The 25,205-nt window shown below is 33.7% G+C and overlaps 2 protein-coding genes across 2 annotated transcripts in view; both read right to left on the reverse strand.

Annotated features, from left to right (window-relative positions):
• Positions 1-1,421: 1,421 nt before the first annotated feature.
• LOC113498316 lies at positions 1,422-7,565 on the reverse strand. Its single transcript, XM_026878296.1, has 6 exons — positions 7,260-7,565; positions 5,079-5,196; positions 4,157-4,292; positions 2,740-2,803; positions 2,405-2,559; positions 1,422-1,852 (listed from the first exon to the last, which is right to left on the reverse strand). The coding sequence occupies exons 1-6, from the start codon at positions 7,341-7,343 to the stop codon at positions 1,762-1,764; spliced, it is 648 nt and encodes a 215-aa protein (XP_026734097.1). The 5' UTR covers positions 7,344-7,565; the 3' UTR covers positions 1,422-1,761.
• An 8,429-nt stretch (positions 7,566-15,994) lies between these two features.
• LOC113498069 overlaps positions 15,995-25,205 on the reverse strand; it is a 36,307-nt gene continuing 27,096 nt past the window's right edge. Inside the window, exons 2-5 of the mRNA XM_026877969.1 lie at positions 23,524-23,653; positions 21,066-21,211; positions 19,775-19,916; positions 15,995-18,635 (exon numbers count right to left, since the gene is read on the reverse strand). Of these exons, the coding sequence (XP_026733770.1) occupies positions 18,419-18,635; positions 19,775-19,916; positions 21,066-21,211; positions 23,524-23,653 (635 nt within the window). The 3' untranslated portion in view covers positions 15,995-18,418. The remainder of the gene's footprint in view (positions 18,636-19,774; positions 19,917-21,065; positions 21,212-23,523; positions 23,654-25,205) is intronic.

The raw sequence follows: 25,205 nt of genomic DNA on the forward strand, positions 1-25,205 counted from the left end.
AAATATTCTGATCGCGCAATTTATAAGTACAAGTACCTACCTAGAGCCGTGCTTTAGGAATATGAGTTTCCTCAATAAAATGTACTAGATAATTTGCATAAAAGAATAATATGACTAAGTTCTGATACCCCTTCTAAATTGATGGTTGATTGTTTTTAGGGCAAGTTTTTCCAAGGTGCAGCCATAGCTGGGGCTGTCTCACAAGGTATCCAAAACGCAAGAAGTCACAAACACAGCAAGCACACGCCTTCAGTGCCTGCGGTGAAGGCTGCCAGCTAAACATCAAACAATTGTATTGATATTATATTATTTATCAGGTTTTAATGAAATTATAATTAATTAATTACATTAGAAGAACTTTATACGTAATAAATTATGATAATTATAATTAAGAACGTAACTATGTTTGTTTTTTATCATCTTCATTTTAAGATGCTTGAAGTAATTGGTAGAGCTAACCCTATCATAAAATAATATTATCTAAAACAATACTCACGATAGTTTAAACATTTAACAATGTTAAGAAAAGTAATAAAATTGGACATGAAACACCTTTTTCAAAACGGTGAACCTATTCAAACCTATTTCTCAAGCTTTTTTTTAAAGTAACATAATATCTTGAGTAGTGGACAAAGACATTGTATCGAGTTCACACGACATATTTCAAAACTTGTGAAAGACATGGCCCCGGCGTCTGGTGAAACGGGATACGGTCTGCTAACAACTGGACTGGAGCCAACAAAGGAACTGCTTGTGTACTACGAACACATTTAAGCAGGCTGTTGCCATTGTGGAAGGGAGATGGCATACTTCGTACTTACACGTAGCACTGTCACACTCTCACGACAACTAGAATTTTGCGTACAGTGCTCATAGTTCTGCACGAGTTACCGCCCACTGCACTGTCCGACAGTCTATAGGAACTCTTAAGATAAGATGGGCCATCGATTCCTTACAGCCTATTCAATTGTGTTAGCATGTACCGTTACATGTATGGGTATAATACAAGTAGCACATAATGTTCCAGAAAATAATATCCCAAAGTGTTAGTGATAGATAAAAAATAAATCGACCTTTATGGTCAAACGACTAGTTATATGCATACAATTAGAAAAATATCTTTCTCATTAATAAATTAATTTATTGGTAACGATTTTTTGTGATAAGTATCTAAGTATTAATAAACAAATCCATTGCACGTGACTGCCTTACTCCCGTACTACCGGTAAAAAAGTTGCAAATTTAATTCACATTTGCCAAAAAAGTCTTACTCTATTTGGTATTAGCTAAGTCTGTTAGTTGTTTCACTTATTACTTTCTTGATGCCCTTTAATAGAAATTATAGAAAGCTTAACCTTGGTTTCTAAATGCTTACTTGGTTTGTTCAAAGCAGAGTTTTCAAACGTAAGTTCCTCATGAAATTGAGACATGCAATACTAGAACCTATCTACATTATGTAAAAACACAGTTAACACAAAAGGTTAGAAGGGAAGGTACTTCTAGATAACCTCTATAACAAAGGGTAGCATTTCTTATCAGCATCAGCTACTGAGTTAACATAACTACGATTACCTACCAGTAATTTTAGCTTAAAAGTGGAAAGGTTATAGAAAGGGGAAATGATAGATAAGGATTGTTTTTTGTAGTTATTGTTTTAATGTCATTGTTAAATGGTAATGCTATGCATTTTTTTAATTATAAAAGTAATTAAATGAATTTGTTAGTAAAGTTCTACTAGTGAAGTAACACAGGGTAGTATAATCAATTCTTCAGAAGTAAATTTCGTTGTTCTACCAACAGATCGTATTTTTCGGTAAGATCCTTGACATTTTTGTCTAATTCCAATTTGCCCCTGAAATATTTGAATAATCTCGTTAAAAATTCTCTGATTAAGAATTTATAAAGTAAACCTTGTTTTATATGCCTATATTTTTCAATTAAAAATCTACAAAAAACAGATGGTACCCTTCAAACAATTAAGTTAAAAGTACCGGAAAATTATCAATCCTTTGTAGATAAAGTCGAAATTAATATTATATGCGAATAAAGAAAGAACGATATAAGTACAATATTTTCGGGCTGCAAAAAATATTGGAATCGATAATATTGCCCGAACTTTTCTTAAAAGTTTGGGAAAATTGCAAATTGTTTTAATAATTGCCAAATAAAGGGGTGAATGTTATGGGCGTTCGTGTCAAAAGTGCGTAGTTACTCAAATTTCTTTATTCCACCATAACTCCTGAATGCCTAAGCAAATTTTAATGTAATTATACTTTCTTTTAAAACAGTAATTTTGTTTGTTTTTTTTTCTAGCCAGATTCAGTTTTTGCGTAGTCTTTTTTATGGTAAGAAGCTGGTAATCTGAAATAACGAATGGAGGAAAATTGTAATTTTGCTTACTGACATTATAACAAGCAGATCCTCAGGTAAATCTGGTTGAAGCTGGTTTAGCTGTTGTTTAAATTCATCAACCATACACTGACGCTTTTGTATTTCTTCTTCTAGATCCAAAATTGTAGTATTTACTTTTTCAGTTTCCGCATTAACTTCTTCTTCGTTCTGAATTAAAAAATAATAATGCAGAGTACACTTACTTCCCTTTTTAAGCTCTTTTTTGGATGCCTCAAGGCTCGGCAAATTCTTTTTCATGTGGTCTATGTGGTCTAGTACGTTTTTAGAAGAGGTTTTAATACAGTATCTCTATTACCGAAACAGTTCAAACTTTTGATAAATACTTACGTAATAATTATGAGTTTTTCTGAATCGATCAGCTATTTCTTGTAAAGAATCTTCATATTGTCGTCTGAAATTAATATTATATAGAAAAGATGGGAGGGGATTCAATTAGGTTATATTTGTTTATTATGTTCATATACCTACCATGGACCAACGTTATTAATAACTCACAACATTAAGAGCCCTATTGTGTCGAACCCTTATGCGATATAAATTTTCGAAAGCCTATCAAGATCAGTCAACTATGATACATGTAACATGATAAAGGGTGTTTTACTTGTTCATAACAAGTCACAGAACCCTACCTAATGCGGCAATTGTAATGTATGATTTAAATAGATACAAAATAAACGGTATCCGCAGTAATAAATGGGAAGTTTTGGAAAATTCCACGAAGAAAACATGTTTAATTCACGACCCAATTCACAAATTGCTATGCTTTCCTGTGAAGTAATGGTTTAGTTTTTAAGCATTTAATGTTTTTAATTTTCAGGTAATAATAGCTTAGCTTATCTTAAGCAGGTACTAATACTCACTAAATCTGTGGAAATGACATAAACATGTATAAAGGTCGTATGTGGTATATTAAGGTCTACAAAAGAGGACGGATGCGTTCTTTGAAATCGGATATTACAAGTCAACATGTCCGAACACCAGTGTATCTACCAAAAATCCAGCGAGTCGTACGAGTGATAACATCTAATAACTGACCGTTCTCGGCTTTAGCAAAACTGACAACCGTGACAAAATAAAATTTAAATTTTGAGGATACTTTTTTGTGCATAAGGCGTAAGCTATTTCCTTATGTGGGAAAGATTTTTATATCCGTGTACAGAATCGGTATTTGATATACGACCCGGCTTAGCCTACTCGTATGTATCTATGTGAATTTAAGAATAAAAATATAAAGAGTATAAATATATATATATATATATATATATTTATACTCTTTATATATATATACTCTTTATATATATATTATATATATATACTCTTTATATATATATAATATATATATATATATATATATAATATATAAAAACTGCTTCAAAAAATATAAAAATCTAGAAAAATGTAAAGTCGTGCGGAATTCGATTCAACAACGTTTTCTAGAAGGTCGTTTTCAATATAATGCTATTGATAATAACACAATTCATTTAAGAAAAATATTAAGTACCTACTTATACGGTTTCCTAATCTCATATTTACTTCGACCCGATAAGTTTAAGGCAAGAAGACGAGTAGATTCATATTTAGACACCTAAAATACGATACTTATTAGTGGTAGTTGCGTATAACAGGTAGAAACAATAGGGTATTAATTATATCCTCGTCCAAGTACCTACCGAAATGTCTAAATACTATAATAAATAACAGTCCTACTTAAAGAGCTGTAGAACTACTGAAATGAGACACTTACATTAGAAGTTCCGTATCACGGGTTTCTTGCTTCATTGATTCAGTCAATTCGGCGTGGTTCTCGCGAGCTCGCTCTACGCTTTTAGTTATGTCATCGCTTTGGCGGGTTAACTGCATACGTTTCGCAGTCAATCGGACTGGAATAACGATAAACATTATTACTCAGTCTGTCAGAAGCCTGTGCAAGTTTGAACCGCAACATTGAGTATTATCATGTATACGGCCCGCCTTGGGACAGTATACTTACCGCTTTCAGACTGTCTGTCCCGCTTTTACAAACAAACAAATTATTAGTTTGTTACACTAAGCAACATTGTAATTGAAAAATTGTTTGGGATTTTTTTAAGCATTTTAACACGCGCCCCGCTTGACAAGAAAAATAAATGATGCATAATGTTTATAAGTAGGTCTACTTACCCGAGGAGGTAGATACTAAAGATTAATATCAACTGCCAAAATTCCAAATAAGTGATCTTGGTTTTATTTTATTCGCCACTTAGATAGCCCTTACATAGTAAGCCAACTAACACTTACAGGCGCAAATGATCTTATCATGAAGGTTAGGTTAGCCTTGCCGTTGCGATTAAGCCGTTGGTTCCGACTGTCAGATATCGAAACAGGAAGTCGACCCTACCAGCACCCGTAGCTTGAATAAGATCCTACATATAAGAATTAAACTCAAAATCAGCTACGAAAATAAATTATGTATAACTACCTAGTAGAGTACCTAATAAATTTCCATATAAAAAGCCATTAATAAAAATAAACGCACTACAGCGCTATCAATGCCATTCAGGCCCATAATAAATAGGCCTTTCAGGCCATTTGTTGTTCTATACCATCTACCCACAAAACTTTAGATCTAGCTATTGTAAACCAGAGGCATTTTATAAGAGGAAAAGCTACTTTACGAGTTAACAAACCATTTTCAAGCTTTAGACGTTCAATTTCAGTGTTCAATGAACGGGTAACTCTCAACGCGGTCATCGTTTCCCGATATTTCTGCTCATTCTCAGCGTCGAGTGCCGGCAATGCTGAACGCTGAAACACAGAGTTAAACCAATACCTATCATAAGAATATAATTATGTATATAAACCAGGGACCGGACAACCCCACTTTAGAGTTAAGCCGTTTGACAGGGTAACCCGTACACGGGGTAACTCATATCGCTGTGTTACCTTTTGTTCGAGTTACATCCTCGAAACCCAGCGAAATGGTTAACACCTTCATTATGGTAACCACGTGAAGGGGTTAACCCCTTCAATAACTTAACCCTTTGAAGTGGTTACCTTCACGAAAGGCTTTTATTCGTGTTACCCTGAATTACCCACTAAACTTGAGCTGCATACTTGCACCCTAGCGGCCCCTCATTGCTTTACTAAGACTACAGCTGATTTTCTTCTATCGCCGACGCGTCGCGCCTCTCGGACAAACTACCTACGCGCGAAACGTCATATAGGTAACTAGCTGTTGCCCGCGACTTCGTCCGCGTGGTTAGAAGATATAAGTTAGGAATTTTTGAACGAAAGCCCTCGAAGATTAATATTTTTCCTCGTATTTGCCACATTTTCCATTAAATCTTCGCTCCTATTAGTTGCAGCGTAATTTTATATACCTAGCCTAAAACCTTCCTCGATTATTGGTCTATTGAACACAAAATGAGATCAAATTTTTTAGATGAAATTATTTATAATAATTTCAAAAAAAATCTAATGCAAGTTTTTTTTCATTTTTTGCATTTTCTGAGAAGATTTGACGGGTGAATTTTCGATTGAAAATTAGAGTGTTTTTTTATATTAATTCAAAATAAGGTGAAAAAATAAATATTTTTAATCAAATAAATTACAGCGTATTTGGGACACAAAAAAGTAAGTTTTCACCAAATTTCGTTACAAAAATAAATTTTTGTAAAAGATAAAAATAAAAAACCACAATCTTGGTTTTTTAGATTTTTCACATAAATTTTGAGGCTATGTGAAAAAAATGTAAACACAAAAGTTTTAGATCTTTTTCTTTTAGAACTTTGCCATTTGACTTTTTTCGATACGAATTTTAGTTTTGCCGGAAATTGATAAAAACCGTTTTTTACTCTTCAAACGTCACTCCCACCCCCTTCCCGACCTCAGATCACCCGTAAATTATTTTTCCTTTCATTTTTATAATATTCCCCTCCTCTTCTAATGGGTTTCATCCTACTATTTTTTAATTTGGTTTTAAAAATTATCGACCCTGGTCTACAAGTATAGACACGAAAAATATATATCACAACGTTTGAAAAGTGCGACAAGCAAAATTAAACTGTAAGATCATATCCACAATGATTTTTATTCCATGTTTACAAGTCGCTCGGTAAATGCAACAATGGCGCCGCTGGGCGGTAAGATGTCACGTGCGCTCGTGGTTATACTATTTTCAAACTAATATCTATGATAAAGAGTGCATATTGCATTGTCTTAGGTTGGAGTGGGTTACCCTGTTACAGTGTTACAGGGTAGTAAAGGGTAACCTGTTCAGAACAGGGTTCCAGTAATCCGTTCGAAGGTGTAACATATGTGATAGGGTTTTTTCTTGAAGCGCTTAAAAAAACCCCTTCAAAAACCCTTTCAATGAGTATCCGGCCGGTCCCTGATATAAACCCACCTAGATATAATAAACAAAATCATCGACCGTAGGTGATACGGATACAACGGTTCGTACAATTTATATTTACCCGCGGTAACCCTCAGAACAAGGGGTCCACAGAGCTTGCTGTTTTATCTTTGGAGCGCTAAGACTAAAGCTGCGTAATTTTAACAATTTTTTTTTTCAACTTGTTGCCGAATAAGCGGCTTGTTCCCTAATATCAAGTATCGATCTCGGTAGTCTAAAAATTTGATACAACCTACGAAAACTGTTCAAGTTTGTAATTAAAAGTTTCTTGGTAGGTAAAAAGTAGTAGCCTTTGGAGCCCCTACTGATTTTATTATGGCAATCGTATATCACAAGTATTTGCAACGTCAAAATAAGAAATAACATTTTTTATATAATTCAACATTCTATTGAATGTTGGATTATATAAAACTTATGTTGGTTTGTAAGAAAGTTTATTCAATTAATTACTTACTTGTACAACTAGATCATTTTCAATTTGTTCTAAATTTGATTTTAGTAAACATATTTCAACTTGTTGCTCTTCCGGTTTAAACATACTGCTAATGAGTGGAAATTTTACAAATTCCAATGTATTGGCTTTGGAAAATACTGAAATCACCAGTTTCTTACGTATAAAATATTAAGTTGCGCAGCTGCCAATATGGATGGCGCCAAATCAGCCAATTGTTGTGATGGTTCTAAATTCAAATTACAAGTACAATCTAATTGTTGGCCGTAAAGTTTAAAGAGACAATCAAAAAGATTTTAATTCGGTGTAAATAATTTTAGAATAGTAAGTTACAAGCTAAATTTATTTTTAAATAGGTTGTCTAAAATTAACTTTCATAAAAAAAAATGTATTTTATAATAACAATAAAATTAATTTACTATTAGCTATTAGGTGTAATACTACTTTTTTATAATGGCAATCTGCTGTTCTTAACATCAATTTCTGTCATCTGTTGATCTGTCAGAATTCAGATTAATTGGGGGCTGTTTTGTTTTTAGTTTTATAAAGTTGGAACCTGAAAATAAAGACAACATTTGCAAAAAAGTTCGGTTAAATTAATGGTTAGGTAGTCGAATGTACTCGACGATACTACGACAATTTAGTGCATGCGAAGCCCTTGTCATTTGTTATGTTAGGTAAACAAAAAACATCAAAATCATAAATATTTTTTGGAACAAGAGCCAGTAAGAAACATAATTGTATGTTAAGATGAACCACTGACCTCCACATTAATTAGAAATAGGTACTAAGTATCTAAGAAAACCCAACAAATAACTTTATCCTATCTGGAAAAGGCCATTAGGAAAAGAAGAAAATTGCAAAGAATTTAATAACATGAATGGTTATGTGTTTGGAGTGTCAGTAGATGAGTATTTCAAGTGGGATGAGCATTTAGTAAACTTAATTATCCCTAATAATTGTTATGTTTAGAAGACCTTTCTCATAACTGATATATGGTGAGTAAAACTGAAACCTTCGCAATGCATTGTGAGAAAGTGACAGCTAATGAAGGTACTGTTTTGAAATTTCTGCCATGTTGCCGGTTTTAAACTTTTGCAGAAAAAAAAATAAATCTCATATAGTAGATAATTGTATTTTTAAAACAGTTTATTTTGATATTATAGGTATATCTATATCCAAAGTTATTGTAATGAAATGAAATGAAATAATTTACTCTGTAAGTAGGATACATCATCACTTTTACAAGTTTTTTGAGAACGCTGGAGCCAACAGTGTTGATACATCACATTACCTACGGTGGAAACATTTATATAATGTTTCATTAATTTTTACATACTGCCATTCTAGCCTTAATATAAGCAAAGCTTGAGTAACAGAAAACCGATAAACACACTAAAACTTCCAAATACATACATTACACACAGACATGCAAACAAATTATTATACTCATCAAACAAATAACTTCCAGTATAGCAATCACAGCTGCTACATATACACCAGTCAATATTGTTACTCAATTGACAGTGGGACAGTATAGATCTAGAATAGTACTATCAAAGTTAAGCAATTGTTTTCAGTAAGTACATCATTTCTATACTTTTCCATGTGTTGTATTTATTTATACTTACCTTTTGGGGTTCTTACCCAAACGATGGATATTCAACCTAAATATGCTAGGTTCGCTGTCCATCCTTCTGACTATCACCAGGCTTATATCTCATGAACCCTGATAGTTGGATAGTAGTAGTAATATGGTGTATTTCTTCTGCAGCTATAACAACAAAAACTGAAAATTTTGATTCAGGCTAAGCAATACTTGTTTTGGTAAATTTTAATGGTTATTAAATTAATTCAATACACTTTAAACATCTGTGACAAATTGTTTTTTTTATTATTTACACATAATGTTAATGAAATTGAATAAAATAAAAAGTCATTATCTTTCAAACTGATTCTTATTTACAAAAAATTGCAAAGTTTTATGTTTATCGAATGAAAAAGGTCATAAAGGTCTAACAATAAAATAGTCCACTTCACTCAATGTGTCAACTGAATGTGTTAATTTAATTTAATTTCCTCTCGGTCTACCTATAGGAAATGAAATAAAATACACATTGAGTTTACTTAGCCTGCCAGTACATGTATATCTGTAAAACTGCAAGAAAAAAATATGCTATATTATATAACTGTACCTAATAGCAAATGTTGTGATTTGTTGATTTAACTTATACTTAAGGTATCAAAACGAATTAATTAGCATGATTATAAATCTGTTGGTAGGTACACTGATAAGTTCTTGTATGGTTTCAGAAAGTATATAATTACTACCTAAGTACCTAGAGTACCTAGTATTGAACTGATTAATTGTTAATGGACTATACATATATTCGAAAATTATCAGAAATTAACAGAACTTTAAATGTAAACTTGATTAGTTACGCTTGTTAATGAATACATAAATATACTGAATAAGTATAATACTGTATTTATTAATTGATATATTAGGTGATAGTACAACGGCAAGAAATTCGATGTTGCTGAGGGGCATGTGGCTCATTTTCATAGAGAATTATTTCTCTTGCCGTTAACAAAAATTGGTAATAATAATGGAGAGTGTTACGGTCGTTGAGTTACAATTTAATTTGTGGGTAGGTATCCAACCTTAAAATTTATTTGTTACCCAACCAATAGGTTAACCCCAACCCAATTTGTACGAAATCCTTAGCGTCTGGAGTCCGCATATATTATGATCAGTTATTTTATCAACCGAAACAAAGAATATATTAAATTATACATTGACCTCCTACACGAGGGTGGTGAGACATTTTCTTGGAAATTACGTTTTTTACGATCACAGTGTGTGTTGCGGGTACTTCGTGTTATTGTTTGTAAAACCTCGACAGTACAAATAAGCTGAACGAGTAAATACAAAAGAAGGATTCCATTTGAATGTAGAATGTTTCGGATTTCTTGAAATACAGGTAAATTATAATATATTGTCTGTATTTTAAGTAGGTAATGTGTTTATAAATTATAGTTGGGGGTTCTATAGGTTCTATATTCACTAATTTAATTAAGTGAAGAGACTTGAATACCTAGAGTAAGATGACAACACAAATGTTAGTGGAATTTTAGCCTAGCATCACCTGTTAAAGTAGTACCGTTATGGCATGGTAGTAGGATCTTTTTTCCAAGATAATATACTTTTCGTAAATACCGTATTTACTTAAGTGCCTAGTATAAAGTCGTGTAGATATGTAGGTAGGTAGGTATAAGGGACTCATCATCACTCAAGCTATCAGTAAACTCATCAAATTAAGCGCTTTGATGTACCTACCCTGGACAACAAAGAAAAATCCTTTCAACCCGCCCGCATTTAGTAACCGTATTAAAACAGTAAAGCTCGTCGAGATAATAAAATTGTTCTACCTACCCATGAAATAGGTACTGTTTCTCAGTATTCTGTTACCCGTCGAGTTTCAGTTCTGATATGACAAAAATAGCTGTATCCTTGACTGCGCTCCTGAGGATGACGGTACAGTACTTACATGTTGGATGTAAATATAAATCGCCGTCTTTTTGTAACTAAATCCTTGTGTAGCTTTTCGGTACTATTGAATTCGGCTACCAGTCAAAAAAATCTATTTAACATTTCACAATCCTTCATTTGTCCTATTTGTCCTCTTCAACTGTTTGACTGCGTAGCACAAATACCTACTTAAGTGATAATAAAGGTAAATATTATATACCGTGGAAAATTAAACTTTGTAGCTAATTGAGTTATCTATAACTTTAGGGTCTACAACAATAACCGAAGTTAAATTAATTTAAGTTATAGGGAGGCGACTAGGTAGGTAACTATATCTAATTTTCTTTTTCATTGCGACTATTTGTGAAGATATAAATTAGAGTGTAACCTACAAACGTCCAAAATATAGGCAAATATATTTTTTGAGGACAAAATCTTACAACCTTGTAATATTCGACATGCTTTTTTTTGTCATAGTGCACTTTTGTGGTTTTTATTTTATTGTACCTACCAGTAGTAATCTTAGCCTAATACAAGACAACTTTTATATTAGGCAAAGAATTTTGCTTCCGTTGACCCACCTTGGGGAAATAAAATAGACAATATATTTATGCCTTAAGCAGTGTTTGTAAACATTTTCAGTTACCTTAGGACCACATTCTTTCAGTAGGTATGAAAAGAAAGTAGCTTTCGTTTAGATTTTTTATCATAATACCGGCCTATATATGTCCTGCTGCTGCTATGCACGGGCCTTTTCTCGTACGAAAGATTTAAGCAATTATCACACACTAGCCCCATGCGGGTTGGCGATTTCAGATTCCAATAGTTGAAATCCGGGTTTCCTCACGTTGTTTTCCTACACCGTTTTTTAATGGTGTCTTAAAATAACTAAGAAGGTGCATAATAATATAACTAACTTTCAAAAAGTCATACCCATACTGTGCCTGCATTGATTTCGAACCTAATGCTCCTCGTGCACACACCCATGCCTATAACTGCAAAGCCATCATTCATTCACATTCAGTTTGTTGATTAGGTAAATAAATAGAGGATGTTACATTCACAAACCATAACATTTTTATTCTATTATTTGTATAACATGTGAATTTCGTAGTATTTATTTAAACAGAAAATATTATGTGGCTGTGTTCCCCACGCAATACTTCCATCTTAAAAGCCCAAGTAACTTAATTATCTTGAAGTAAATTTTACGTCACATAAAATTATTGTACTCACAATTTAATTAAGGCATTGTGGCTGCTAGCTGTATTAAAATAAAATACTCAATATTGGGACGTGTACAAAATGTTGAAGATGACTGCGATCTAACTAAATGAATATACTTTATGTAAATATACCTAACAGAATAGTTAGGTACCTAAGTACCTTATCGGTTTTCGAACGACCTGAGAATTTTTGAGCTTTATATTTGTGTGATAATGCAATATTATAATGACATTGAGCTGATCTTATTCTAGATTGGAAGGTGGCTTAAAAGCTTTGTAGTAAAAGTAAAATCGCATCGAGTTTGGGCTCATTGATTTGTCTCAAATAGTCATTTCATCATTGGCCTAGCCTTTTCGCAACTACGTTGGGGTCGGCTACCAGTAAAACCGGTTTGAGCTAAGTACCAGTGTTTTACAAGGAGCGACTGCCTATCTGACCTCCTTAACCCAGTTACCAGGGCAACACGATACCCTTTGGTTAGACTGGTTGTCAGACTTGTTCAATCTTCTGACTAGGTACCCGTAACGACTGTCAAATATGTAAGAATAACAGCCGGGACCCACAATTTAACGTGCCTTCCGAAACACGGAGGAACTCGTTATGACAAAGATGGTCACCCATCTACGGACCAACCGCGTCAAGCATAGCTTAACCTGTGATCGAATCACTTATACTTATACTTATAGCTTAGCCACGAGCTCCTCAATTCCAAGAAAGAATGCAAACTTAAAAGCTTGGATTGAAGATATTTTTTCCTTACTCCTTGTTTAATATACATTAGTAGTTACTAACTAGGTAACTTATCACTGAGAGTAAACAAGTATCAAATTCTGTTGCGAATATTAATCGGAATTAACCCTTCAACAAATAAGTTCAAAGTTTTGTACATAGTTCAAACAACTGCCGGCGTACAGACAAGTCTTGTCATAGTTAAGATCTCAATTAATTTAAAGGATATTCGTTTGATTAATGCAAATCGCAAAGTTCACACGATCACGACTTCAGTAATTCAATCTCTTTATAAACTTTGAGCAATGTTTAAAATTTAACTGGCCACTTAAACGAACAGCGAAATAATTTTATTACTCGGTTTTGGTTTAATTTGCATAATTATAAGTCTCCTTAATAATCGTTTTAGGTTTAACCACGTAATTCGTTGTAAATTTAATAACGCTTATTAATGTAACCGTAGCCACGTCGGCAGGGAAATTTGGTTTATACGGTAACTTTGGTTGTGATGTGATTTCTAAGGCTTTAACACAATTTTTAACAATTGTTGACATTTCCAGATAAGATGAGCAATAATTTTATTCAAAAAGGTATATTTTCTACATTGGCTATAACGTCTTTAATGTCTATGAGTAAGTACTAAATACCGAAACTTATAAAGTAGTTTAGGATCATAATTATTCAATTTTGTTGAACAGAAGTAAATTTACTAAATTTAATAAGTCGTCACTAAATTTTCAAGAATACAAATTGACTAAGCTTCAATTACTATACCTACTTAGGAATAAAAATGAATTCCTTTGGTAAACCTTAAACAGTCGAATACCTGCTTTATTGTACTTGAAAATGAAGCCTACACTTAATAATGTTAAGTACATTTTTGTACTAAAATTCTTGATGTGCTCTTACGTACTTATCATAATTATACTTGAAATATAATGCTTTATGATAAGAGCTCTCTACGGTTTCAAATTTAAATAATATGAAAATTGCATGTGGAAAATACAGATCAAAAATTGAACATTTAATCCGAGCTGAAAATAAGTCACCGCGTTCGTCGCATTATTTTATTAAGTATTATAAGTTGCAAAACGAGTCCTTTGGTCCTACATAATACTATGAAGAAAACGTGTTTATAAGCGTCTGTTTGTGGTATCAAAGCTCCCGAACAGATTAAGCGGTTTTAATTTAGTTTACTTTAAGTGGTGAAGAATTACCGAATGGTTGTAATGACACTGAAGTGGGGCCTTAAATGAAGGGCACTGAAATATAGAGAATTAATGACTTAATCAACACAGTTCTTAGCTTCGTTTGATGATAGGTACAAGTGGTGTTAAAATTGGATATCAATATATATCTGATTGTCCAGTAGGAGTATCAATGAGTGCTTCGTGACTTTGCAATTCCATTAAGATAGATATCTATTTTCGGGTGTTACTTTAAATTGAATCTTGTGTATATGACGAGAAGTGAACCCAAAAATGAACTCATATTACAAGAAGTCGATTATATTAGGAGCGAAGAAACAAATCAATCAGCAATGAATACAAGTAAAGTGAGGGTTAGGTGTGTCGGAGATCTGATGTGTGTGCCAATCAACGTCTTTCACCCACCTCTCACACTGATTTCGTTAGTGAGGCTCGAATCAGGATGATATTGAACAGACATGACATCCTTTCAGGCGAATATTATATTTCTGATCCTAAATACACAGATTATTTTCCTTCTAAAATTATGGTCTTTGTAATTAGATAATATAGTTACTCAGTTGCCGATATTGTAGGCTAGCTAATTAGTGTTCATATTCAGATTCATGTATGTTGACATGGGAATCTAACCAGAAAAGCTTATAGTCTCATTGTTGAACTCAACAGCTACCCCCTATCAAATCTTTTGCATGTTATTTTAATTAAGATTTGAGTGAAGAAGAATATTATATAATAGGTTTTTTTATAGTAACTATCGTGAGAATGATTCTATATTCGATATGAGAATATCGGGACTCATCATATCATTTTATAAAGAAGAATAAGTATTTAGCCACCACATTTTACTAAAAACATGAACGCTCAAATGACTATGAAAGTAAGTGACTGTTCGCAGATAAATATTCTTACAATTACATTGTCACACTATAAACCGTTAGACCATAAAATCATTCGCAGTGCTGACTGTGCAGATAAAACAAAAGAAGGTCATCGACATATTGGAAATATGCGCTACAGTAGTCCCCCTGTCACGTTGAGTATGAATCAATGCGTGACAGCGGCTCGAGTCGACTAAGCATTCATCACGCTGATTGGCATTCAGTTGTGTCCATAAGCTGCATTCGTGAATATTTGTGCAAATCAATAAACACTATTAACCTACTTACCTTCCTCTCGGTTTTTGTTCCAGATGATGCTTATAAATTGTCAGTCGTACTTAGATATCGAAATAATATTGTAGAGCCAATACAGATATTGAAATACTATATTTTCATTGATCAGTAACTCGCAAAAGCAGTTAGATGGGGAATTTTTCAAGTTTGATAATAAAAATTGAAAATGGAAATTATTTTTTTCAGTTTAAAGAGACAATATATTTTTTACAATTAGCCGGTTTTCAATATAGGAATAAATGACTCGATCACTAGAGATCGCGACTCAAACCTGTCGCGGCGTCAACTCATGATTGAGGACTCCAATTGGGTCCGAAACCACTCGGGCTAACCCGATAAATACGAAGCCAGGTGAGTAAATTATTATAAAATAAGTTATTACCTCAGGAAAGCTATTTTAATAATCAGCTTATTGAATTTATATAGTCAAAGTTTCTGCTTTTCAAATCAATCAATCAACTTTATACTCAAGTCGGAAACTCGATAGGGATTCTTCCTCAAGGTACTTAGCGTTGAGTTACGCGTGAAAGGATTTAGCTGGAGTTATTAATTAAAATCGAAGAGTTATTTTTTTAATGAGTCACTTTATTTTTGGAGTCCATAGTCATCCTCCACTGAAATGACTACTCTGTTGTTGGTACATAAAATCTGACGCAATAAGCTAAATATATCCATCCCACTTAAGTTATATGGAGACTGGAGAATTATTTGGTCAAAGTTCAAATAATTATACGTAGGTACCTGCATCTACCTACTGGATAGTAATTAGTAACAACCTTTACGAAATAAAAAAAAACTAACATTTTCCATTACCAGATTTATTAAAAAAAATAACACCGTTCATTAAATTTCTCATCATTATTACAAAAAGTTTAAAACTTTACATTATATTTTTCTATTTATATAATAATAGGTATATTATTTAGCACATGCTGTAAGACAAACACTGCTTTACCTTGGTCTTTATTACTGACATAATATTAGCGACACGAGAACGTATATTTTACATTCATTTTCTGCAAGCCCATTACACAAAAAAGGTGCGCACTTACATAGAAAAACTGCTATTAAATGATTTACGCGCGCGTATTTATAGGGAACGCCCGACTAGTTTCGTACCCAACCGGAGCCAATCATGAGTCGGCGCGGCGGCGGGTCGCGAATCAAGTCTTGCAACCGATAAATGCGCGTGAGAAAACCATTGGATAATTTAATTGTGAATCATCTTCACCCAAGTTACTATTGAAAACTTGTTAATAAATAGCCGTTCATGAAGTCTACTAGCGCTTCTAACCAACTTACAGCAATACATAGAATGACCGACCAATATTACGTCATTACGACGTGATATGATGAGTGTCTGTGCTTCAGTCCTATTCATATAATAATTGCTTGTACGTACCGAAGTACCACTTGATTATCAACTCATCATTTTGTTAACAACATTCGGGAAAGTTGATGTTAATTTTTGGAAGAAGAAAATATCATTTGGTTCAAAGAACAACATTGCAAAGCGCTTGTCCGCAGCTTGTGAGAATAAACACTTAAATCTACTCATATTTTTAAGCTGTATTCTGTTTAGGTTCATAGAAAACAACGGTTTTATATCATGCAATCATGCAATTGAAATTGTTAACACAGTCTACGTAATCATAGGATTTTTCACATAATTCAATACATTTTTCCATGAAAATAAGCTGAATAAGGCTAAAGTATGAGTTATTTCTTAAACAACGTGCTTAATCAGACTCCTGTCATTTTTTTTTTAATTTATAAAATTGTCAATGTCAATTTAGTTTCGGACCCTACGACGTTTTTGGAAGTGAAGGTTTAAAAAAAAATCCTGCATGGCAACATAATTATCTACAAATTATGACTGGGGTATGGTAAAACACGTTGTTAAATATATCCTATTAAATAAACACCTAAATCTAAAATCACATTCAAGACTAGCTTGAAATAAATTAGGGCTTAACAATTAACAACTCTCTGATAGTTACCTGATACTTTGGAAATTACGATTCGGTTACTACTTATAAAGTTATCTTTGTTCAGTAATGTGTTGTGATGTGGTCTATTTAATGTACTGTAACCAATAAAAAGTGTATCATTACAGGTAGTATAAGATAATCAAATCAGGCATTACTTTGAAGGGTGGTATTTTTTTTGTTTTATGGCGGTATACGCAAGTCTCGGTCGAGATTGCCATACGTAGCAACTTCTATTGAGTTATGGCAATCTACTACGTACAGTACAGCTACAGCTATGTGCTACGTGTGCTACACGTAGTTGTGTGCTACGTTCGTAGTTCGCCCCGTATCACCACAACGCAAGCTAGCTGGCACTTTACAAAGTTAACGTCTTCACGTCATTTACCTAAAGTTGTATACATGTCAATATTTAACTCTATTCCAGGAGACACTTAGGTAAAGTTTGAAATGTAGATATTAAACATTCATGTTTCTTGACATACAAATATACAGTGGTGAGACTGTTTGCGATGAAGTACTCATAATTGCGTCAAATCAAGTCACTTTCGTACTATGATACAAAACGTATCGTTTGTGGTGGTAAAATTTCAAAGTTGAGCTTGTAGAGAATCTAACATTTCCGAAGCGGAAATTGCCAATAGACGGATCCTACTTCGCCGTGCAAAACGAATAACCTTACAATCAATATTTGCATTCATAGAGCGGGAAAATATGATCAAAGTGAATTTCATATTTTGTTACTGACAAAGTGACAATGTGTTCATATTCATATTTTTATTCGCATTCCATGTGACTATATTGCAGCTCTGCTGGCCTTGAAAAAATACAGATACCTATAGCAAAGCCAACAAAAAAAAGAACCTACAACATGTTTCCTCATACCTACTATTTGGCACAGAGTTTACAAAAAGCAGATCAAAATAATTTAATATTGATTGAATTTCATTTATGTACAGTATGCTTGATGGCAAGTGAAGTTTCCTGATAAGTATTTTAGGTATATAACTCTGATATTTGCAATATAACTTCAAGAGCACCCATACCAACACTATAAATATTTACAAAATAATTGGACACATTTGCATGAGTATTAACTCTTGTAAAATTAAGATTTAATTATACAAAAAGCTAGGACTTTGAACTCTTATACATAGACACATTAAAAAGGACGTGTCAAAGCATGACATCGAGAGGTTTTAACTTTACAAGCTTTTCTAGGATGTAATTCCTGTCGTGTTTATGTGTATGAGCCCCAAGACGGAACAACGAAACCAATGAATAAAAAAAGAACACAAGTTCAGAATTACAGGCGAGGAGGATAGAACAAGAATCCGTATATAGCCGTGAGGAGCGGAGCGGTGATAGGCGGAGGGGGCGCCGCGCAGTAGGCCCTCGGCTGCTGGTTGCAGGCTGCTATGTCCTGCGCCAGCACCCACGCCATACGTCGCAGTAAGGTACTCGCAGTTATCGAACACGACCGGCCCGCGTTCGCGACGCATGTTATGAAGTCATCACGAGCGCTGAAAAGTTATTATCATTAATACCTGCATAAAAACTTCTTCGCGTAAAAAGATAGGGTAGAATGGAGAATTGATAAACAATTGCAGCGCAAAAAATACAAGTGTACGCATTGAAAGCGCCGGTGAAAACTCAGGCACTTTCAATACGTGAATAATAAAGACTAGTTGCGCTAATGAAAAATTACATTCTTATTGAGAAGCGCAGTCGGAATTTATTAAATAATCAATTTGTACGCTCGACTACCTCAGAGTAGTAGTATATTTTTGTAGTTGTTAAAGCAAGACAGCGCACTACACGCATAGAGCAGTGTCTCTTTTCTACAAGTAAAACAGTATTATTTTAAACTGTGGTGTGTGATGTAATCCCCACCGGTCTGCAGCAAAGCGGCCGGGAGACGTAATCATTTTTCTAGAAAACTTCACACGAAGTGGCGTTTCCACTTTGCGCCAAAACACAATTGGGCCAGTAAGTAATTGTCCCACAGGTGAGCAAGCTTATTCTGATATTATAATGCATGGGTAGCGACACTAGCACAATGCGAACTGAAGTTTCCAATTGTAAAATACTGAACCTCAAACGAATCGCTATTGATGCAAAATAATTGGTATATAATTAACTAAGTAACTAATTGTAAGAAAAAGTAATATAGACAGTCTGAACATTTCCCAAGGGAAGAATAGTAAAGCGAGCGATGCAATAGATAGTTTTATAAGTCAGCGTTTAAAAGCAATATTTTCTTTGTATAGACATTGAAAAGGCGTTACCTACTTTTTCATTGAGAAATAGGTACTTCGATAATATTAACTTCTATCAGTTGTTAGCAGGACAACAAAGAAAATACAATTGTATTTTGAACTTAAGTGGGTCATTACATAAAACACATAAGTGGACGAATACCGATTTCTTTATGACAAAGGTAATATTATGGTTATGAAATGTCGAAAGGCACATGCATTTTGGATCTCAAATCTTAACAATTGAAAAAAACTTGGCACGATTTATATTTTCAAATCAGGTTGAAAACGATTACTAATGGATTTTTTTGATATTCAACATAGCATTTGATAGCTAAAGCACTAATTACACACCATCAGAAACAGTTATAGTTAAGCTAGATTAAAGAACCAAGTATAAGTACCAGCATAGTTCAGCATTCCTGTTGAAATACGTGAGTTGCTGCGCGCGTTCTGTATTCTCTCGCACGGCCACTTGCAGCTCGTCCACACACCGGGTCCAGTCTGGAGACACGCGGCCCCAGCATGTCGGCTCTTTTAAGAACTCTGAACAATCAGAAATAGATATTAGGTAATTCTTTTTTTTCAAAAACGACTCTCTAACTATTGGATTTTTATGCAAAGCTGGCAAGGTTTAGTATTGCTGCGAGGGTCTTTTATTGATTTGTATATTGTGACTAAAAGTGTAAAGCTTAAAACCTTTGAGTAGTACTTTTAGTGGATTAATAATAAATGTTAGATACATCATATTTTAATCTTCCATCACATCCAAACTTTTCTTTACTTTGGGCAAAAACTGTTTTAACTCGATGATGGATTGTATTATTTCGAAAGAATAAGACCACAAATATTTATTGCATATCGAGACGATTTGACATGGCACGTCCTTATTCGTATCTGCTGTAAAATATTAATGGATATTTTATGAGCAGTATCGAAAGATCAAAGTATCGAAATTTGATGATTTTGTGTTCTGTTTGAAGTTTAAGTGCTGAAATACTAATCAATTAAATCGTACAATTTAACCACCCACTCCCATTCAACCACGGCATTTTGGTCAGATACAAAAACACTTATTCATCTCATTGAAAAATTATTTAAATCGACTTAATGAATAATATCTCCAAATAATTAGTATTTAATCTCAACACCCCAGATATAACACGAGCTTTGCATCAGATCATGTATTAACCACATTGATTGCTTTCCAAATTGGGAATCGTTCATGTTGCAGTCGCCGAGAAAAGATAGGCGGGTCAACAATTTCATTTCGTAGTTCAATGGTTTTTGTGCCACATTATTTACCTATAAAATAAGTTATCTGTCCAAAGTATGAGGATAAATTGGTTTCCGGAACGGTCTTGTTACCTAACCATCAGAAAATCGGACTTTGATGAACCTCTCTAACCAAGAATTCAGTGACCTTTATGTCATCCACGCTAGTAACATTCATTCGGAAAATTAGCACAAGAAGTAAGTAAAAGTGTCTACAATGTGTAGATAAATGGGTTTGCAGTAAAGGTATGTTTTCTGTAACATATATTAGTAGACCATAAATATAAAAACTGGGAAGATAGGATTAAAAAAAAAGTATGTAGTATACCATGTCTTTATTTAGAAATTGAAACGTCATTTTTTCCCACAAGTTATACTGACTTATTTTCTTTCATTTTAAAAATTACGTTTATTTCATACCTCTTCGCAGAGCTGTGTCATTGGTGCATAAAAAGCGCATCAATGCGCGTGCGCCCCCAATTTGCTGTTGCAGTAACTTCTGGCCATCAGTAGGCAAGCAGCGCTTGATCCAGGCGTCCATGCACACCATGCCCGTTTGATACGCTCTACAAAAATAAAAATATGTTTGACAAAATTCAAATTGTGAATTACGTGATTGAGGTAATCTCGCTAATTGCTAACAGACGTGGCAGCCATTTTGATGACGTCAATTAACAGTACATTTTCTATTGAAAGCCGTTTTAAATTTTATTATGCTTTTTACATACTAATTTTGTCATATGGCAGATAAAGTGACAAATAGAGAAAATATTTTTTTAGGATCACACATAGTCATTTTTAGGGTTCCGTACCCAAAGGGTAAAAACGCAATAAGGCCATTATTAAACGTCTAGTTTCAGTGGATACAATTTGTGAAGGACCACTTTTCATTATTATATACGGAAATATAACACGTAACAATGTAACACGAGTTAAAATACAACAACTGACAACATACGTACTTCGAATTTTTACCCCAAAATATACCGTTTTTCACAGTTTTCCATCACATTTATGATCAAAGATTTAAGGTGATTTAACATGTAATAGTCAATCTCCTTTCAATATAGAGTTAATTTGAGAAATTACTTATTTTATACATAAACAAATATTAGCAAAGAAAAACCTGAACACTTGCGCTTTTAATAAACTTTTGCTTTCTTCAATAAAATACAATACCAAAGACAACATTTATATTAAGAAACTTTTATTCTTATTGTCGCCTGACACGAACGAAATATTTTTGGCAAACTTCGAACGGCATTTTGCTACGCCATATTGTTGAGTTGGAATAATGTTTTGGAACTTGTTAGTAAGGAGTACAGCCTCTTTAGAAACATTTACTTGTTAAAGTTTACATTACGGAGAAACCGTAAGACAATATTATAGGATACAAGAAATTAATGATATACTTATCTTTAAAATTACAAAAGAAAGATAACTCTATACTGTGGATTCGTTTTTAATATTATATTTATTATAGACTGTGGCTCAAGCTGGAATTAAAGTTTGAAATGCGAGTGGTACAAAATTTCTTCTGTAAATCAGTCTTGTAAGTTGCAAAGCTGGGAAGTTTATAGTCAATTAGTGCGGTAAATATTTCTGCTGAGTCCCAATAGTACCGTTTCGTCGGGTACTTTCAGAACATTTGCTGGCAATTTTGCAGCCCTAGTTGTTTTATTTGAATTAACTTTACTAATAACTCCAGTAGTTTGCCTGAGACGGCAGAAATTTTAAAATCAATATTTTACACATACGGCGATACGAGTAGGTGAACAAAATTACATTGACTTATTTCTTAGAAAAGACTCAACGTTGTCAAAGTTGACAGTTTGTCGTATTTTACCTAAATTTAAACCAAATACAGTGCCACGTTATTACTGTGTTCTGTTGTCTACTTCCAATACAAACTTCACGTTTTTTTAGAAATTAAAATGTTTACTAGCTTCAGAAGACGCTTATGAAAAGCGTCTTCTGAAGCTAGTATCAACAATAACCAACAATCGGGGAAAACACCCAACATTTAAGCTCGATGTGCCGAAAGCATACGATTGACAAACTTGGAAATCGTAAACAACTGTTTAGGTATCTTGTAAATCTAGTCTGTTCGAGATTTTGTTGACCGCTGTATATCAGTGTATATGCTTTATAGTCAGCCATAACCGCTGTTACCGTTCCTAGAAATCTGAATCACCTACTGGAAACCACATTTTCTGCTTAGCGTTGTCTTTGAGGCTGGTATCACTGTTTACGCTTTACCCGGGTGTTAATCCACATTGGCCCTGCTCATGAGCACTCGCCCCGGATTAATTCAACCGGTCTTACTTACAAACATAACATGACATTAGTGGATGAGCGAATAATCGCGGAACTGGAAGCGGCTCCACCGCAAATCACACATTTCGTATCATGCAAAGGGTTTTCGGGTACAACCCTTTTTATTATGATGAGGGTTATGTGAGGCTAGTTCATAATCATGTTCATTCCATCTTAGGTGGAACGTGATTCTTGGCGTTGAAGGCTACGAAATCATTTGAGTTGGTATTAATGCTTATTGTTATGTGTGTAAAAGAAACATTCAAATATTAATATTGAAAAAAAGACGGACAGACGGGACGACGCAAATCCATTTAATTTATTGCTTGTCTGCTACTTATCAAATTAAAAATGTCATCTGTGTATTTAAAATGCTTAAGCACTGCCTAACTTTCACGGTTAATGAGAGCTAGATGCTAGAGTTAAAAGATAGATGGCAAAACTACGAGGTCTAGACAAAAGGGTACCGTACTCGAAGTGTAAAACGGGCCCTCCTTTTATTTTGGATACGCAGCCTTAAACATTAGAAAGAAGCGGGATGTGATCTCTGGGTCATACTTACTGGCAGTGTGCATCAAGCTCGTGCTTATTCCTGGGGAGCCCGACTGGCGTGCGTGGAATTAGTTCTACACACATATTAAGGTCTCCAGCGTCGCAGTTTTCCAATTCACCTAACTGCGCACCTCCTCCACCTGTGAAAGAAAGTAAGAAATTTAGACAACGAGCAAGTAATGCTGACTTGACTGCACGGATAACCGAATGCTATAGGCAACCATGAACAACCGATTGAGCGAACGGTGCTGCAGTTTCGATACCCGCGTAGGAAAAGCATTTGTATAATCCACTAATGCTTGTTCAGAGGATTTTTGTACATGTGACTTAAATGTTTGTTAAATCCAGGGCACAACGTTCGAAACGTTTCTAAATTTATTTATTTTTTAAAAGAAAGGCTAAAAATCTAAGTTAATTAAAAACGAGATGTAAAAATCAACTGATACGGACATGAAATCTTAACAATCGGCGAATAAAGTTACGGAGTTTTACTTCACAATGGACCTATTGTGAAAATATATGGGAATATATTTTTATGATAACACGTCACAGACAGACATATGAAATCACGTTTCACTTCCCCAATAAGTGGTTTTCTTTGTGTAAGCGTAGATATGCGTGAAGTGAATATTCGAACGAGAATTTAAAAAAAATCGGTATATTAATGAGTTTTGATTTGAAAAAAAAAATAGTAAAAAATCAAGTTGTTCAAATAACTGAAGGGAATTTTTCCGGAACTAAAAAAAACTAAATTTACTTTATTAGTTTTCAGTGCTACCATAGCAAATAGATCCGATATTATTTAAAAATAATTAAATTGATCACGTATTTTTTTTATAAATAATCACCTGTACTTAATCCTCCTAATTGATAGGACAGGTTTTTAATACATACCATTAATCAAATATGTAAATGAGGTAACCACACTGCACACCGCAGACCACATCCTCTTCATTTGTGTACAATTGTGAGGTATTATATACATTATATGAGGTATTATATACAAGCACGTGTTATTCACAATAAACTGTCTAAATAATTCATAATTCTAGGGATCTATGTTACATATAACTATAAAAATATTATTTGATTTCTTATGCACAGATTACGGAATACGGGAATCGTAACCATGACTAAATTTATCCATTAAGTGCTAATGTATCTTCGCAATACTGTTTCTATTTTATAACCAGTTGTAATTTGCTTTGTACAGTAATGAAATATGTATTATATAGAAGCATCTTTTTGCGTTAAAGTTTTTGTTACTTTTAGTATTACGTGGATGACGAATGAAAGTTAAAATGTAAGTCCGTGAGGGAATTATTTTTAAAATATCAATTTACATATCGACTTAATATGCATATACCTACATGATAAAAATTGGCAACTGTTTTTAAGCTTCGAAGAGAGGGCTTGTGACGTAACGAGTAGGGAAAATTACTAAATAGAAGTGACATCACAAGGGTGTTCCATTCATTGATCAAATATTATATGTATATCAAAATCACCTACAGTAAAGTCAAGTCGACAAGTCAATAAACCCGACAACGTGCCGACACTGTAATGACATCTCATCTTAAAACACCAGCGATAATAAAACGAAACAATTCACTTTTACACCACAAACACAATTTCAATTTATCGCTTTCCAAAATTGGAATTCAGATTTTAACGAAACTCAGGTTGAATTTC

Source organism: Trichoplusia ni, chromosome 10 (assembly GCF_003590095.1).
Source record: "Trichoplusia ni isolate ovarian cell line Hi5 chromosome 10, tn1, whole genome shotgun sequence".
In the NCBI taxonomy this organism is placed as follows: Eukaryota; Metazoa; Arthropoda; class Insecta; order Lepidoptera; family Noctuidae; genus Trichoplusia; species Trichoplusia ni.

Excerpts from the sequence above, each read along its gene's own strand:
- LOC113498316 (XM_026878296.1), bottom strand. The coding sequence starts at position 7,343 with ATGTTTAAACCGGAAGAGCAACAAGTTGAAATATGTTTACTAAAATCA. Across the intron at positions 4,293-5,078 it reads ACGTCTAAAGCTTGAAAATG|TCCGATTGACTGCGAAACGT; the intron begins GTTTGTTAACTC and ends TCGTTATTCCAG. Across the intron at positions 2,560-2,739 it reads GAAAAACTCATAATTATTAC|AACGAAGAAGAAGTTAATGC; the intron begins GTAAGTATTTAT and ends TTTTTAATTCAG.